Raw genomic sequence first — 17468 nt, 5'->3', positions numbered from 1 at the left:
GTACCAAGGGCAGGGTCAAAGCCAGGACAAAGATCCCACTGAAGAGAGAAAACGGAGTCTGTTCCATCTGCCGAACAGGCAATCGAGGTCCCAGAGTTCTTGACGACATCTTCCAGAGCAGATGGTACATGCGCTTGCCCCCGTCATAAAGAAATCTCAATAAAGCGCCCACAGAAAGCCAGACTTTAAGTTACACAACTTCCTGGTGCCCCCTCCAAGGAAAATAGTGGCCAGATATACCCTGAATGAGTCAACTTCTTTTATTGGGTTACTAACCATAAGTCAATTAAATGTTAGGAAATGTCTACCAAAAAATGATGGCTTTGGTTCTGGAACCATCAGTCTGAGTTTTTTGACAGTAATTACATAACTGTGTCAGTTGTCTGTTAAGCAAATTCCCAGTTCACAATAATAAAATTATGTTATCAGGCAGCTCATCTAAAGAGAACCCATAGTAATGTGCAAGGCACTCTGGGAAATCTAAAAATGAAAAAGAGGTGTCTCTTCAAAAACATATAATCTAGTAAGGGGCCAGACAGAGCACCAGAGAAAGAAAGAAAGAAGTTCCACACTCGTCTCTGCAGCAGCTGGTGAGGTAGCTGGTATTGCAACCAATAAATATCTGTCTCAACAAATCTGCTATTTACCTTTAAAATGTTTACTTGTACACAAACTGAGAAACACCACATAGTCGAGTATCTCATCAAATATAATCTAGTCAAATACTGCTTCTTAGTGTGACTTAATGAGTTTATATAGGATTTCAAAAAAACCTACACCATAGTGAATTAAAAATAGATCATTTTAATATACATATTTTCACTTCTGTTAATTCAACGCTGATTTCTATTATGCATGCATAGCCACTTGGTTGAACTTGCTTCCTATTTACTTATTTTCCAACATGCAGCAACCTTCGACAAGATGGCTAAGCTGAACTGGTTATTCTTAAAGAGTACAATGTACCCTGTCCTCAGAGTTTTATCAACTTTAATGTTTCCACAGAGCCCGATGAGGCTGCTCAGCACGCTGGCTTTTCACTGAAATTTCCTATTTGGAGGATGGCAAGACAGACTAGGATCTTCCCAAGTCTCCTGGCTGCATGCATTCACATCACAGCTTGGTTGGGAAAGCAGTAGGGACTGAATAATAAGTAGATCTCCTCCAAACACAGCTGGGTGAGAGAGCTTCATTTTTAGAAAGTAAAGCGAATCATGAAAACCTCCCTAATGGTGTGATTTGCTCCAGGGTTCTTTTGATACTTAAGAAGGGAAATATTAATCCTTGTGCACAGTACTCTTATTTTCAGCTTTATAGAGTTTTCTTCTCCAGCCATCCTTCTGTAGTGAGGCAATTTATTGTACTTGCAGCAGAATGGAAAGCACGAAGATGTCTTTCATAATCGAGGTGGTGATAGCCTTCTCATTTCCTGCCAAATGGATCAGACCACACTTTTAACCCTATAGAAAGAAACATGAATCAAAACAGGATTCGCTTTTAAACTTCCTACCACTTCCCTCAACTGCAAACAAGCAAAATGCCATCAGAATTGAGTTGTGCAATTTCCATGTAGTTCGAGACAGTGCGGGCAAGCTGCCGGAAGCCTGGGATGCCGCGGCTGGGCAGCCATGGCCACCATGAGAGACTTAAATGGCTCAGAAATTGCCCCACAACAGGAAGCTATGTATCTGGCCTAGTCAAAACATAAATAAAAAAGTAAATAAATTAAAAATTAAAAAAAGAATGGTATCACAGATTACAAGAGTTTTGGTTAAAAAACTGGAAACCTCTCCTTCTCACCCAACTGAGATCATCTAAAAGTAACTAACCATTCAGCCACAAAGGGAACTTTTGAGCTTCTGTAATAAAGCAGAATCCCACATCAATTAAAATAGCTCGCAAGTAAACAGACTTCTTCCAGAGAGGGCAGGGTTTAAATAGGTGCTTGGTAAATCGGTCTGCAGAACAGCTATTCACCCTTGATACTCAATTGCACACTTGTTACATTTTTATGCCCATTTATCAAATGCGCAAGAGGAACGTGCAAACTTGCCCAAAATATTCTGGGGTGAAATGTTAAAATGAAGTCTTGGGGTGGCTCCTATGAAATGGCAACTTCTGAACGATGAATGGCATAATCACCAGCTAGCCTCCGCACTCAAAAGATTTCCTCCACTACAGGGCAAGCACGCGCACCCCACACAACAGCACGAATGCAATTCTGTTTTGAATTTTAAGTTTACCTGGTGGCTGCACATCTTCTTGAATAATACCAGCTCTATTTACGGCTTGCTCCTTCTCTGAAAAACACAACAGAAAAATTGCTCTTTACAAAGGTGGGGGGTGGACCATGGTGGAAGAAATCTTTCTATTTATGTGGGCCAATGACGTGGGACAATTCAGAAACAATATATACAGGACGCCAATACTCAAAGCTTTTAGGTTATGGAAGTTAGATCCTCCAGAGCAGAAAGATTGGGCATTTTCAATAAAAGCAAAGAAAGCCGTACTTCAAAAGAAAAGCTCCCGACTCACATCTTTTCTCAGTGATCTCAGCATTTTGGAAAGGCAACAAAACAACAGAAAAAGAACAATTTTGAAAGAGCTGGTGGGCGTGATATATTATGAGGGGAAGGCTGCTGAATTGAAGGAACAAGTACAATTAACAAGAAAACGATGTAGTTTCTATGTCTCAAATGTGCTCCGCTGAAGGACTAGACCCAGAGCTAAATATGCTATGTTTTTGATAGGAAATAGAGCAGAAAATTAATCTTTGGGTGGGTGGCTTTGGTTTGGATAATTGAAGCTTCCCTAATTGATTGCAGGTGCTGTGCCAATTAGTAAGCGCGTTCCAGCTACAGCAGCTCAGCCCATCTCTTTGGAGATGTCCAACAGGCAAGGGCCAAGAGAAATTGGGCATTTTATGTCTGTGGGCTTCAAGTGTTCTGACACATCTTTCTAAGTGGTTTAGAGTAAGCCCAAGGTCTGCGAAAACAAAGACTTATTATTTTAAGTATCTTGACAAACAAATGGCGGCTTTTCAGGGGAAAGACTTGGAGCCAAAGGATGTTTACTACTAAATTATAGTAATTAAATGTTGTAATCAGACCTTTGTCTTAATCAGGCTGACAGTGTTTCTTGAAATCCACATTTAGCTCTTATTTAATATTAGGCCGTTTCCTTTATTCTGGCTTCTGGATTCTCACAAAGTTACAAGAAGCATAAAGGTACAAGAAACAGGGATTTGCCAAATCGAATATTCATTGAACTTGCTTCTCCCGTGATGTGACAGAAAGTCAATCCTAAGTGACCTACCTGATAGTTTTATCAATGCTAAGTTTTGCTTTGGCAAATAAAACAATGGGCAATAGGGACTATGTGAATCTTGGCATCTAATTCTAAGACAGACAGACGGAAGATGCAGCATAAAGAAGCCCATTACAGACAACGGCCTGATGGCTTCCCCGGACCTCTCTGAAAAGTAGTAGCAGGCAAGCAATAACCAAGACCCTCGGGACCAAGATACGCCAAAAGGCTTCTGCCATCTAGAGTGGATAATGGAGTTCTCGGGTGTCGGATTTTCTAAAATAACTCCAGCACAAAAGGTGATCTCATTTCCTAAGACATTAAACTCCTGTAGGATTGAGCCCTACCATACTGTCAACATGTAAGGTCTCAAAGGACGGACGTGTCTCAAATATGCTCTTAGAAAATGCCAACCAGGAATAAGGCTGCAGTACCATCCATGGTGCCAGGAACAAAAATAGATATGATTTCCCATGCCTAGAAGGTCCGTTTGCCAGTATTATGGAAGAGGTGAGGGTTTTTTTATTTTTAAAGATTTTATTTATTTATTTTAGAGAGAGGGAGCACGCACACACACAGGCGGGGTGAGAAGCAGCGGGAGAATCTCAAGCAGACTCTGCACTGAGCGTGGAGCCCAACGTGGGGCTCCATCCCACCACCCTGAGACCATGACCTGAGCCGAAATCAAGAGTCAGATGCTTAACCAACTGAGCCACCCAGCCTGAGCCACCCAGGCGCCCCTGGAAGAGGTGAGTTTTTAAAAAGTAATCAATTGCCAGAAAGCTTTCTAGCCATAGATTTAAGAAAATCAGACAGCCTGGTGTATTGAACACATTCCCCAAGAGGCGGCGGGTACTGCGAAGACGATGGCAGACTGCCAAGCACCAAAGGAAGTTGACTTTTGATAGCAAGGACAGAATGTCTAATTGTATCCTAACTTCTTACAATGCAATAGAGAACCAAGTGAAGAGAAAGGAATCCCTGTCTTCACACTTTCTTGCTAATTGCTAATGAGGTTCGAGAAAGGCTAAGGATTTATTTAAAATAGACCATAATCTCTTTATAATCCTTGTCCTCATGCGACCACCTCATTTTTTTTTTTTTTTTTTTTGGCTTGGACAAGCAATTTAAACCAATTTGCTGAACTAGTTCCTATCAAGTGATAACTGGTATTAGCATCCTATCTACATCCCCTGGTTCTTTAATCCATTAATGTTTTATAAGTACTGTAAAGCCAAAGCAGTCTTATATAAATTCATGATATGACACAAAGGCACTTTAAAATTTGTGAATGCAGAATATGCCCAAAGGAAAACAAACCGGTCCCTCAGGATTTAGCAGTATGTCTTGCTGAAGTTGACAGTAAGTTTCTATTTTGCTCTCATTAGAGAAACAGCAAGTGTCTATAAACCTCAGGAAAAGGACAACGCTGAAGTCAGAGGTTTAACTATGTGAACAAGTCAGGATAAGCTAATTACTGCCTTTTCAGTAGTGAGCATGTTTCTATCAGGAGTGAAATGATTAAGATGCAAACATGCAATACTGGGCCTGGAGCTTCGTGATGCCGGTTAGAAAAGTCCCCATCCCAGTGTCTCAGCAAGTCCGACTCTGCCCCCTGGTGCTAAGGCAGTGGTGTGATTTGTAGTTTTAATTGAGGATCATTATCTCGTCAAAGGGCCAAAGTGTTATTATTAGAACTGGTAATGCATGTGGGAGGGCTGATTCTCCGATTGTAGTGACAGAATCCACCTAATAATTTGTAAGTCTCTGAAAATGAAAACATATCTTTATACTAAATGTCCATGCTGTCCAACAGCTCTACTGTGTGACTTGTTACTCGGACACCCACGACCACGCAGCAAAGAAGACAGTGCTCCCCAGCGCCCACTGACAGCAGACTGCCTGAGCGTGCTCGAGTGGGGGGCCAGCAGCTAGAAACCGAAAAGCAGGTGCCGAAGCTCAGGACCCCAGCGCCCTGCCCAGTGAGATGGCCTCAGGACCCCTCCCTGCCATCTCTTCTTGGCAACAGTTAAAAATACAAGCAACTCGGAACCTGAAGTAATTGGACAAATGGCAACATGTGATGGACTGTATATGAGATAATAGCATTGTGTCAATATTACATTTCCTGGCCTGGATAACTGCATTTTGGTTATGTAAAAGAATGCCCTTGTTCCTAGGAAATCCATGCTGAAGTGTTTGGGAAGGCAAGCTCACAGTGTCCTGAACTTGCTCTCAAATGGTTCAACAGAACAATAGAAACAATTATACGTATATGTAATTATATATGTATATGTGTACGTATGTATGCGTGCAACACATGGGGGGAAGCAAATGCGGCAAAACGTTCTCCGGTAAATCTAGGAGACAAATAAATGGGGATTTATCATACTATTCTTAGGTCTTTTCTGTTGGTTGGGATTATTTTTTTAATAACTGAAATACACAACTGCAAAACAAGTTTTTAGGAAGCCCTTATACTTCCTGGTGACTGCTCCGTGATGATTACTTCAAAGTACCTTTTTTTAAACAGCAAATAAAAAAATTAAGAACTACTTTTTCAGTGTTCCCATTCTGCGGCTGTTGCCTAGCCACGTACTCCGTCTGTCTGTGGGGTCATCCAGGACGGGATGTGTCCTGGTGCCCCACCGAGCCAGCGGCAGATGGGACCACCCGGCCGTGGCGGCAAGTGTGAACCAGTGGCTGAGGGGGACCAAAGGGCCACTGGAGGCACCGACTCCTCCCAACACTAGAAACACTTTTGCTTCCTCATCAGAGAGTCTGGCTGAACCCAGGGAGCTCCGTAATGCCGGACAGAAAGTAAGACTTTAGTCTTTCCCTGTGCTGCACCGGACTCTCCAGTGAAAGAAATAAAAAGCATATTCTAGCCCCTGGCACGGGACAGGGAGAATGCCCTTCCGAGGTAAGAAGTACTCCTGGGTCAAGCGATTTCTCACAACCCTGTTCCGACTCCGTACAGCAGACTTCCGGCGGGGCGGGGGGGGGGGGCAGAAAGTGCAGCAATAAGAGAAGGCGACCATGTGGGAGGGGGACTGAGCTCTCCTCACAGCAATCCCACAATCCTGCGGTCTTTCCCTTCACTAGTAAACACTCTTTGCTGTCTTAAAGGCACGTGAAACAGGGCATCAATAGCAGACAAGGTCGGGGAGTTAGGGTCTCATGTCCACCCAGCCATTAATGTGCTCAGTGACTCTGGACAAGTCACCTAAGTGAGGGGACTGAAGGAGCATGGGTTTTCTGGCAAAACTCAGAATTTTATGCTTCTGCGCGTCTAATTATAGTTAAAAATGAACAGGATCCCCAAAAATGATCCTATTCTGTCTCATCTCACAGGCTGGTATAAAACACAGGTTTTTTTAAAAGGCCATATTCAGGATCACGGTCTAGTTCTAGGACACAAAGCCAGACTAGGCTCTGAGCTACAGCAGCTGTACTCTCCCTGAAACGTGGGCTCGTCCAACAAACCACGCGGTACCAGCAGGATGAAAGCTAAAAAGCATCATCTGGGATTCCCTCCAGGAGCACAACAGAACCGTCCCCACACTTCCGGTTTGGGCTCGCTGACCACCAACGCCAACGCCAACGCCGTCTCCCCAGGGCTCATCTTAGGACTGAAGTGTCACATGGAGAACCGACCTTGTCATCCCTGTAACGCTTAGGACAGTCTGGCTGAGTTAGTGGAAGAGCTGAAGATCACACTGAATGTCAACATGAAATCCAAGAAGGCAGTCTTGTCAGAGCGGCTTGCCTGCTTTCAAGGTATGGGAGATCTCCTTGATTTTATTTTATCTAAGCAGCCTTCCCTTTCTCGCCTGCTGCCTCGAGGCTTATTCCGGCAGAGATCCTGTAACAGAGCTGTCCCCACACTCCCCGTGCCCGGGCTGGCCAGCATTAGTCAGGCTGGCCCCGCTGCAGGGCCGGCACCGGCCTGACACGCAGGCCCGACATGGGAACGTGGGCTCCCCCCTGGCCAGCCACTGGCCCTTCTTAAGGACTGGATGTCTGGCCTACCTTGCCCTGCACTTCCAAGAACTGTGGCCTTCTCCTCGGTCTGCCCAGAGTCCTGGGGAATACTAATGTCTGAAGGATGGTCGGGAGACGAAGACCCGAGAGAGGCTGAGAAGGAGTGGCTGAAAGGCAGGAGCAAAAGAGCAAAGGCAAGACGACTGGCAGCGGGGGTGGTCACAGAAGCTCAGGGAAGACAGTGTTTCTAGAAGAGAGAGTCTGGCCGGGGGCTGTGCCTCTCACTCACAGATGACTCACTTCCTGTGTTACAATGAGAACGGAAGTCATCACCTGGAAGTGCCCACAACTCCCCAACATCGGACCTATATTTAGCTGCATCCCTACCTGCCCTTCCTCCTGAGCCGGTGGAAGAGGTGTCCTGCCTTTTGTCCAAGGCCTTCCTGCATATGATCTCAAGATCCCCTACCACCTGTCACTCTATGGATTATCTTCCTCTTTGTCCAGAGACTTCCTGGCTGTCCCATCTCTCCCTAAAAACTCTCCCTAGACCCTCTGACCTGCTGCAAATATACTCTATCACTCTCCTCTCTACACAAATACCTTTAAGGAGCCAATTCAGTGGACCAGCCTGTTCTCTGCCCACGACCAAACTACTAAAAGCATTCTCAACAAGATAACTCTGACCTTCACCTTCTTTTTCATAAATCTACTGAATATTTTCACTTATCTGTCTCCAAGAAGCCCAACCCTGCTGACCATCCCCCTTTTCTTTTTTTTAAAGATTTTTATTTATTTATTTGAGAGAGAGAGAATGAAGAGAAAGAGAGCATGAGGCGGGGAGGGTGAGCGGGAGAAGCAGACTCCCCACCGAGCAGAGAGCCGGATGCAGGACTCGATCCTGGGACTCCAGGATCATGACCTGAGTCGAATGCAGTTGCTTAACCAACTGAGCCACCTAGGCGCCCACCATACCCCTTTTCATCAAGAGTTGTTTTCATGGGACTTGAGACTGCAGCCTCTTCTGGTTTTGACCCTCTTGCTCTGGCCGCTTCTTCTCTGTCTCCTTTGACGGCTCCCTTTCTTCTGACCGCTTGCTCTTCCAATACTGTGTTCACCAGTGTCCTGTCTTAGGCCAGCTTGTCTCTTGCAGTTTCCCAGTGCTGCCTGGGAGCCCTTTCCTTTGATGACTCTGCCTCCCATGCCGTGCTGATCCAGCGCCCCATCCCTAGCTCTAGCTCAGGCCCAGGACCTCAGCTCCAGACGAGCACACCCCGCTGCCTGTAAGCAATCTCCACAAGCACATCCAGATACCTAAAACACAATACATCCAAAATTGAACTAGCTCATCCTCCTCATTCCCAAAACCAATTCCTTCTTGTGTTTCTTAGTTAATGACCAGCGCCACCATCTCTTCTGCTGCCGGAGCCCAGAAATTGTCATTCTCCTTCGTCTCCTCCCTCACCCTGTAGAGTTTACTTCTTAAATACAGCTCCCCAATTCAGTACTTCTCCCCAGTCCTATAACCACCACTGGTTCGGGCCACAGTCACCTCTCCCTACTCTCCTGTGACCGCAGCAAGTACAGCCTTCCTCTATCTGGAAATCTTGTTGACCCCGCGTGAGAGCGAATCCGGTCACCTCACTCTCCCGATTAAAATACTTCCATGAGCCTCCACGGGTTAGACACTGGGGACAGCAGAGGACTGTGGAAGTATTTCAGTCAAGCAAGCAAGATGATAAATTCAAAGAACAAATGGCATGACAACAGACTTTCCAACAGCCACGGGGAAAACCAGAGTTCTAGACATTTTCTGACAAACAAGGATGACTTTTGCCAGTGACAAACGCTCATGAAAGAAATATTGTCAGATGCACCTCAGAATGAAGAAAACGGACAGTAGAAAGGAGCGAGATGTAGGGCTCGGTGAGTAAAGACTGTGGGCAAAGAGAAACAATCAGTGACTGCACAAAACCTTGCCGGTACTAGGTGACTGGGGAGGAATAAACATACGGCGGGGTGTGTGGTACAAGGACCAAGGCAGTCTCCTCAGGTCTTTGTATATTTTCCAGGAGGATAAAGATACTAACTTTTGGGCGCCCAGGTGGCTCAGTCGTTAAGCGTCTGCCTTCAGCTCAGGTCATGATCCCAGGGTCCTGGGATCGAGTCCCACATCCGGCTCCCTGCTTGGCAGGAAGCCTGCTTCTCCCTCTCCACTCCCCCTGCTTGTGTTCCTGCTCTCGCTCTCTCTCTGTCAAATAAATAAAATCTTTAAAAAAACAAAAAAAAGATACTAACTTTAAACTGTAATCACGAAAGAGTAAAAACAGAATGTAAAACTTTCAAAAGAAGAGAGGAGAAAAAGAAAGAAAGCTTGAAGTTGCAGAAAAGGAGAAAAAAAGGAGTTATAGAAATAGAAGAATAAATAGAAAACACAAAGTAAGATGGGGCAAATAAATATAAATGTATCAGTAAACATACATGAAAATGAGCTCAATCCAACAGTTAAATGATCAGATTGGATTAAAAAATCCAGTGTAGGCTGGTTATGAGATTTAAAGACAGATGCCAAGGGGCACCTGGGTGGCTCAGTCTAAGCATCTGACTCTTGATTTTGACTCAGGTCATGATCTCAGGGTTGTGAGATCGAGCCCTGGGTCAGGCCCCCACTCTGCGGGGAGTCTGCTTATCTCCCTCTCCCTCTGTCCCTTCCCCAACTCTCTCTCTCTCAATTAAATAAATCTTTAAATAAATAAATAAATAAATAAATAATAAATAAAGGCGCCAAATATAAGAGGATAGATATACCAGGAAAATACTAACCAAAACAATGCTGGGAACTCTAATACTGATAAAGTAGAGCTAGGGAGGAATAGTAGGGATAAAGAGGACCCTTCATACAATGATAACGGGAAAAAAAATCTCCAGAATATTCTCTATTGTGTGCACCTAATAATATGGCCTAAAGATACCTAAGTAACAGAATTAAGAAGCTTGGTCTGGAATCGATACACATAGAACTCTGTACCCAATGATGACATATACTCACTTCAAGCACAGAAGGAACATTTCCAAAATTGACCTGTACTAAGCCACAAAGCAAATCTTGACCAATATCAAAGAATCAAAATCATATAGTCTTCGCTCTTTAACAACAAATGCAAATAAGCTAGAAATCAGCAACAAAAGAACAACCAGAAAGACCACTGTGGCCACTGGGTAGAGAATGAGTAATAGCTGGGGCCTGGTGGAAGCAGGGAGACCAGCTCAGAGTCCAAGGAGCGGGTGAGGGAAGTGGGTTGGATGATGGTGGGGACATTGAGATGGACAGAATGCTCTTACCATCTTGTGCGGTTACGTACACCCAGCACCTAGCGCAGTACCAGGTACACAGCCATCGCTAAAACCCGGGTTATAAAACATGCAAAAGAAGCTCAATAAATACTAGTTCAAGTGCTGAAATGAACTGCAGCTCCATCCTCCCAATAGACAGGCCAGGTTTCCATGGCTCAATCACCAATACCTCACCCGCCCAGACCCCAGTTTACTGCCAGGTCAGCCAGCCCTGCTTAAATCTCTTTGTCTCACACCCCTGTCCTATGGCTCCTTATCTTTTAAACATTTTTATGGGATGCCTAATATAAAACTATACTGTTTCCACACCTGTTATCTCATTTAATACATCCTAAAACCTATAAATTGAGTCCTGCAAACTCCACTGCTATAGATGAAGAAACAGGCTGGGCTCTAGGAGGTTAAGTGACTCACCTTAAGATCCTTATCTAGTAGGGATTTAGACCCTCACCTGCCCTGCTCCCCCATCACAGCCCCTCAGAGACAGTATGGTGCCGTGGTGTAGTGACTGAGTGCACTGGTTCAAATCCCAGATCTGACTCACTGCCTGTGGGTCCTTGGATAAGTCATTTAACTGTTCCATACCTCAGTCTGTCTACACATAAAATGGGGGTGATGATCACACAGCAGCTACAACAAATGGTTATGAAAACTACATGGGTTGTTATATATGAAGTGCTTGGGATACATGGCACAAGTCCGCACTTTCATCATCTGATCTAGATGAGCATGTCTCAACCTCGGCACCATGCATAGCCTGGGCCGGATAATTCCTTGTCATAGGGGGCTGTCCTGTGCACTGCGGGCTTAGAAGCATCCCTGGCCTCTATCCACTAGGTGCCGGTACCACCCTCACACCACCCCACTCCACCCCCAGCTGTGACAAGCAAAAACGTCTCCAGATAGAACCAAATGTCCCCTGGGGGACAAAATCATCCCCACTGGAGAGACACTGCTCTAGTCTTCATACTGGAAACTTTTCCAGCAGCATCCAAAGCAGAGAGCCCTGTCCCAAGTTCAATTCTAGACGCCCTAATAAGACAGCCTGGGGCACGGATCCAGTCAGGATGATGGAACCAGATTGTGCAGGGCTTCACACCATCCTCTGTTGACCCCGACTCGTGGCGCATGGACATAGGCTGGAAGGCAGAATGCACAGAGGCCATTTTAATCCTGGATGATGAAAGAAGCTACCAGGAAATGTGAGCGTGTACTTAAAACGCTCTGCCTCCAGAAACCAAATGTTGTAGCATTTGTCACGGGCAGAGCATTTACACAGAGCTTTTGCCTTCAAATCGCCAAGCTTTCAGCCTCTGCTAATATTCTCCAGGGGGCAGGGTTGGCCCTCTTCCATCTTCAAGATGATTCAGGTTTCCTGGAGAACAAAATGAGCCTCTAATGCCTAATATTTTCTCTCTGACAGATGGTTTCAGATGTATCAAAGTGCTAATCCTTGCTGAGGTATAGGTCTCAAGGAAGGAGAGTCTGGCTTTTAGAATGACAGAACTTGAGTGATTAAGGAGGAAAATTACTCCCAGGATATTCACCACTGTCATGTGAGCAACCCGCTTAAAATAAAGGAAGACAGCAGAATCTGAAAAAAAGATCTGAGGAAAAACTCAAAAACCCAGGTTAACAGTTCAGGTTTGACATATTTCCGCTCAAAGCTGTCTCTGGGAGTGGAAATGAAGTGCAATAAAACACCTTCAGGCTCAGGATGATTAGGGCTCCATCTGCCTCCCTCCAATATCACCATTCCCAGCTTCCATGTGTGGGAGAAGCCCTGCAGACACAGGCCAGGGTTGGAGTATCCGCCTTGCAACTTACTAGCTGTGTGACCTTGGGCCTGTTACACAATCTGAGCCTCAGTTTTCCCGCCCGTGAAACGCACATTTAATACCTTCCTCAAAGCGAGATCCAATGTATGCCTGACACAGTAAGCGTTCCGCGAATGCTACCTGTGAGCATGACCTAGTGTTTAGTGTCAACCTACTATGTGCCAACTGCTTTCGTTACCACCTGTGAGTCTCAATGAAGACTAAACGGTCTTATTTTACCGATTACAAATAGCTCTTTATGGATGAGGATGCTGAGTACGAGAGATTGAGTCACACTTGTCCAAGGTCACAAAGCCGCACACATCAGGATTCGAACCCGGGCCTGCCTGACTCCCGAGCCAAGCTCTTTCCACGGCCCCACGAGCAGGTGCGGGGCGGAGGGGAGGGGGGTGTTACTGAGACCAGGCCACCGCGCGGGGTCACAGGTCACTCACGGTACTCGTCCAGCCGCATTAGGGGCCGGAAGTAGATAGGGTAGAAGGCGGCGCCGATCAAGGAGATGAAGCCGCCGAAGATGAGCACGGTGCGCAGGTTCCGGGACATGGCGCCGGGCACGGGGCTGCCCTGACCCGCTGAGAGGCCCGCACGCGGCGAGTCCCCGTTCGCGCCGCCGGGCCGTGACCCCGCTCGGAAGAGGCGGAGCGGCTTTCGCTTCCGGGCCTTGGAGGCGGGGCTAGGAGGCGGGGCGGGGCGAGATAGGGCAGGGGAGGGGTCAGGGGCGGAGCTATGTGGTGGGTGGAGCCGGCAGGGGCGGGGCCTCGGTGTCGCGCCGCGCTTCCCCAGCGCCCTCTCTCTGGGGGTTGTGCCTGCCCCGCGCCGGCGGCGTGGTGAAGGGAGTTCTTGCTTCGCTGGGTTCTGCGGGCCCTCTTCTGGCTCCTGCCCTGCCCGCAGCCCGGTTCCCACTCAGTGCAGCATTCACCTGACCTCTTTTATCACCCCCCTCCTTTATCAGCCACGCTTTCTCATTCTCCTCACCCCTTATTTGATTTTAGTGACTTTCTACCTCGAGCTGCGTTGCTCTCTGTGACTCGCTGATTTAATCCTCATAATATCAGTTGGCCCGTTTTACAGGTCAGGGAACCCCGGCTTGGCCGCGCGGCTTTGGACAAGTCATTGGGTCTCCTTGAGGGCTGTTGGAAGGGATGAGAGGCAAAAGGGCAACTCGCCTGCCCCAGGATGGCCTGCAGGGGGCTTCTAACCCGAGCCACGGGGACTTCTGGACCAAGACTAGCGGGGGAGCAGTGATGTTTCAACGTCCAAGCTACCAGTAGATTTGTTCTGACTCCGTTTTTCTATCCCCCTTCTCTCTCTCCGTTCCCTTTGCTGAATGCCTGGGTTACGAATGAGGATGGGGGATAAAAAGAGTCAGTGCAAGGCAGAGAGCCAGCGGCCAGTCCCACTGATGGGACCTTGGGGCTTTGCCTTACTGCCTGGGGTGAGGGCCACTGAGGATAGACATCCTCTTCCCCTTCCTATGATCCTCATTCTCCATCCTTCCGGATGCGCTGTGGGGGCATATGAGCTACCCAGAGGTATTGAGCAGCTGAGATTAAGGTTCCTTGGGCCTTCACTCAGTCCTTTATAAATAAGGATGCTACCAGCAGCTGGGGGCTGGGGAGCAAGAGGATATTCATCCTGACCCCAGCAGTATTATTTAGTCTGGAAAAGATCTACGATCTTTCAGAAACGGTGTGGAGAGCACAGGTTTCCTCTCCCTCTGTAGTTTTGAAGTTGAGTCAAGCTACTTTCTACCTCAATGGTTCCAGAAGCATATAAATCAGGTGTTCAATCAGTCAGCAGATTTATGGACTATCTGCCATGCCCCAAACACCAGGCAAAGTGCGACGAGGGACACCAAGATGAGTAAGACATGACCCTTGCTCTCTGGGATCCTGCCACGTGGATGAAGAGACAGGACATCTACATAAAAATAACTAATGACCCAGCGCAGCTTGTTGCCAATGAGTGATAGGGTCCTGCGGGCTGCAGAAGTTCGGTGGAGAAAGACAGATGGCTGTAGGGTGAGGCAGGGCTCCTCGGAGGCTTGCAGGATCTTGTTATGGTGAGAACAGAGGACTTCCCGGCAGAGAGGGGAGCTGTGAAGCATGCTTTCTGTCACATGGTATAAAACCCCAGGTGTGGTGCCTGTTTGTCATTTTAGCAACTCAGTGTCCACTTATCTTTCTGTTAATAGCCCCAGAATATCTTTTGGCAAACCACTCCTCTCCCATTCTCAATCCATGAGATAAACTGGGCTTCTCCTCTGCGCGCCGCCCCCCTCCCCACAATGATTTTTTTCCAGCTCTGAGAGTTAAGCATATAACCAAGACTGACCAAGCTCCCACACCACAGGGATTGAGTGGGACTGATCATCCAACGTAGCTGCATCCTCCTGGCTACATGAGCCACGTTGAGCCAATCATAGTCTCTCCCAGCTGCTGGAAATCTGAGTGTGAACTTGAGGGGATTAGATGCTTGAGCCACTGGGCACCACCATTTAGAGACTGAGAATGAGGACAGTGCAGCAGAAGGAAGCTAAGAAGTGGAGAGAAGTCAGTTGCTGACATTACATTTGAGCTCCTGGAGCCAGCTGTTCCTGGAAAGGATCCGCCCTCGGACTTCTCAGCCCCTCTTCACTGAAGCCGGTTTGAGTTGTTTTTTCTGTTTGTTTGTTTTTTACAACAGGAGTTCCAGATGAAGTCACCACGAGTGTGATTTCATTTGCTTAACAATTCCATGAACTGCAAGTCAAGGATTACCCTATTTTATAGACCAGGTCACTGAGATCCAGTGACCTTTCTTAGGGTCACACACCATTAGCTGAGCCAGGAGCAGGCTTTAGTTTTCATGACTCCTGATCTGACAGGCTTCTCCCTGGGACCTCGCTGTCTCCATGAGCAAACTCGCCAGGATGGCTGGATGGGCCGTGCCCACAGAGCCCCTGAAAGCCAGGATGTCCTGATGAGCTACCAGCCATGCCTCCAAGGCAGAGATGGACTGATGTGGGGCAGATGAGCCACCCCCCTCTCCAAGTGGTGAGTAACCTGGTGGTTTCTCTGTTCCCTCATGTGAATCTAAAGGGTTTAGTCTGACCAGTGGCCAGGCCACAATCCATACAGATACAATAATCACCTTATTTGCATCATCAAACCAAAAATTAGTTACTTATCACTTGCTTGCCACTGAGTCCCACCAAATATAGGTTCATCTCTTGGATCCCAATGTTCTCCTCATTTCTGAGGGTCCCACTGACCCACAGATTCAGTCAGCAAATCCTTGTGTGCCGACTCCAGCAAAGCACTGCACTACTTGATTGGGAACACAAAAAGGAAGCATCAGTATTTGTGTATTTGACAAAGGTTTACTGAGCCAAGCACCGTGTGCCAGGCACATTTCAAATGCTGGTGAATGCAGCCAGCAGTGAATTAACAAGAGAGTCTGTTGTCCTCATAGCATCTCTAGTGTGGTAGAGGGAAAAGATGCGACAGTGGATAGTAATTGCTTTTTGGTCCCTCAACCTTCCCTAATAATAGCTCCTGATTCTCCATTTGCATAGGGAGGAGCTGGGGGCTTAGCAAGAATGACTAGCTCAATAGCTACTAAATGGCAGAGGCAGGATTCGAATCCAGTCTGGCTGGCTCCAGAGACCTGCAATTATCACCAATCTACACTGCCTTGCAAAGTCAGTGAGTTCATATTGTCTGAGTGTGGGTCCAATTCCAACCTGGTCCAATTGTTCCTTTTCTCCCAGAAATAAGAATTGTGAGCATGGTGACATGGGGACAGACAGACAGCACTGTTGCCGTGGATTTCTTCCATTGCTAATGTCCCGATGAGATGATTGCTTATCTTCCACTTGCCTGTAATCCTAGAGAGTCTCTTATTCCCCCTTGCAGTCAGATTCTCAGTGGTTCATTATATTCTGCAGGCCACCCATATACTACCAGTAAACTCCCTTTGGATTTTAGTTCGTCAGAGTCTGTTTCAGTTGCATACCAACAGGAGACCGAATAGATGCAGAAAGTCCCACAATTACCTCCAACACATGACATAGACAAGGGGCTTGGGGCTTCATAGCTGGGCTAATGTTTGCAAAAGCCAAAGGAAATTTGGATCTGGGGGAAGGTCTTTGTGCAAAGGGGGAGAGAGCTCAAGGGATAGAAGGAGACAGGATGCAAGTCAAATATGTCAGGAGGCCTAGGGTGCGCATTTTCATCTCAGTCATTGAGGAGAAAAAAAAATTGGTTTGGGCTCCTATCTGGCACTTTGTCCTCTTCCCTTGGATGTGAAGATTGAATGCTTGCAGCGAGCAGACCCCCAGTGGTGTCTCACATGGGGTTCAGACAGACATCAAAGTTAATCCGCTCTCTGATCTAAGCAAAATGGTGATGAGGGTTTCCTGGGACAGCAGGTCCACTAATTGTAGCACTGCAGCCCAGCTGATGTATTTTTAGAATATTGTGGATTTTCATAAAGTACACTGCTTTCTGCAGGAAAACAGTCAGACTAGAAGCTTGGGGTTTGGAATAGAGTGGGATCTAACGCAGGGTCCTCTGGACCTGAACTTCTAAGAATCAGAAAATAAGTATAGGAAACACTTCCCTGTTTGTATCAGGCGCTGTGACTCTCTGAGCGTCTACTCATCTGTATAAATATTTCCGATTTCGATCATTTGTCAAGCTTTTCTTCTTTGATCTGTTCTTTACATCCAAGAGAGTTCCCCAAATATCTGTCTTGGCTTAACTCTTGCCACACCATGAATCCTATTGTTTAAACTAACATCTTTATGACTTTGTAGGGGCCAAGGGCAGGCAGCCCCAAGGTGGACCACTTTGGCATGAACATTATTTTGAGTTAAAAGCAATCAGGGGCGCCTGGCTGCCTCAGTCCATGATGCGTGTGACTCTTGATCTCAGGGTTGTCTGTTCGAGCCCCATGTTGGATGTAGAGATTGCTTAAAAATTAAATATTAAAAAAGTTTTTTAA

At 46.6% G+C, this 17468-nt stretch overlaps 1 protein-coding gene across 2 annotated transcripts; it reads right to left on the bottom strand.

Moving 5' to 3' along the window:
- Window positions 1-242: 242 nt before the first annotated feature.
- Window positions 243-13136, bottom strand: SMIM20 (small integral membrane protein 20). 2 transcript variants are annotated; one of them, XM_078068468.1, is made up of 3 exons: window positions 12917-13136; window positions 2244-2300; window positions 243-1429 (listed from the first exon to the last, which is right to left on the bottom strand). In XM_078068468.1, the coding sequence occupies exons 1-3, from the start codon at window positions 13023-13025 to the stop codon at window positions 1356-1358; spliced, it is 240 nt and encodes a 79-aa protein (XP_077924594.1). In that variant the 5' UTR covers window positions 13026-13136; the 3' UTR covers window positions 243-1355. The 2 variants fall into 2 exon arrangements, with proteins under 2 accessions (XP_077924594.1, XP_035946519.1); XM_036090626.2 differs by having other exon boundaries at window positions 243-1460; window positions 12917-13132.
- Window positions 13137-17468: the final 4332 nt, after the last annotated feature.

The sequence above is a fragment of the Halichoerus grypus genome, chromosome 3 (assembly GCF_964656455.1).
Source record: "Halichoerus grypus chromosome 3, mHalGry1.hap1.1, whole genome shotgun sequence".
Lineage (NCBI taxonomy): Eukaryota > Metazoa > Chordata > Mammalia > Carnivora > Phocidae > Halichoerus > Halichoerus grypus.
The sequence above is the reverse complement of the archived record's forward strand: the minus strand, read 5'-3'. Positions and strand labels throughout refer to the sequence as shown.

What these genes read in the sequence shown, in the direction of transcription:
- SMIM20 (XM_078068468.1), bottom strand. Translation starts at nt 13,025, where the DNA reads ATGTCCCGGAACCTGCGCACCGTGCTCATCTTCGGCGGCTTCATCTCC. An exon ending in AATGCGGCTGGACGAGTACC is followed by an intron (nt 2,301 to 12,916) that starts GTGAGTGACCTG and finishes TGTGTTTTTCAG; the next exon opens with AGAAGGAGCAAGCCGTAAAT. An exon ending in AGAAGATGTGCAGCCACCAG is followed by an intron (nt 1,430 to 2,243) that starts GTAAACTTAAAA and finishes TCCATTTGGCAG; the next exon opens with GAAATGAGAAGGCTATCACC.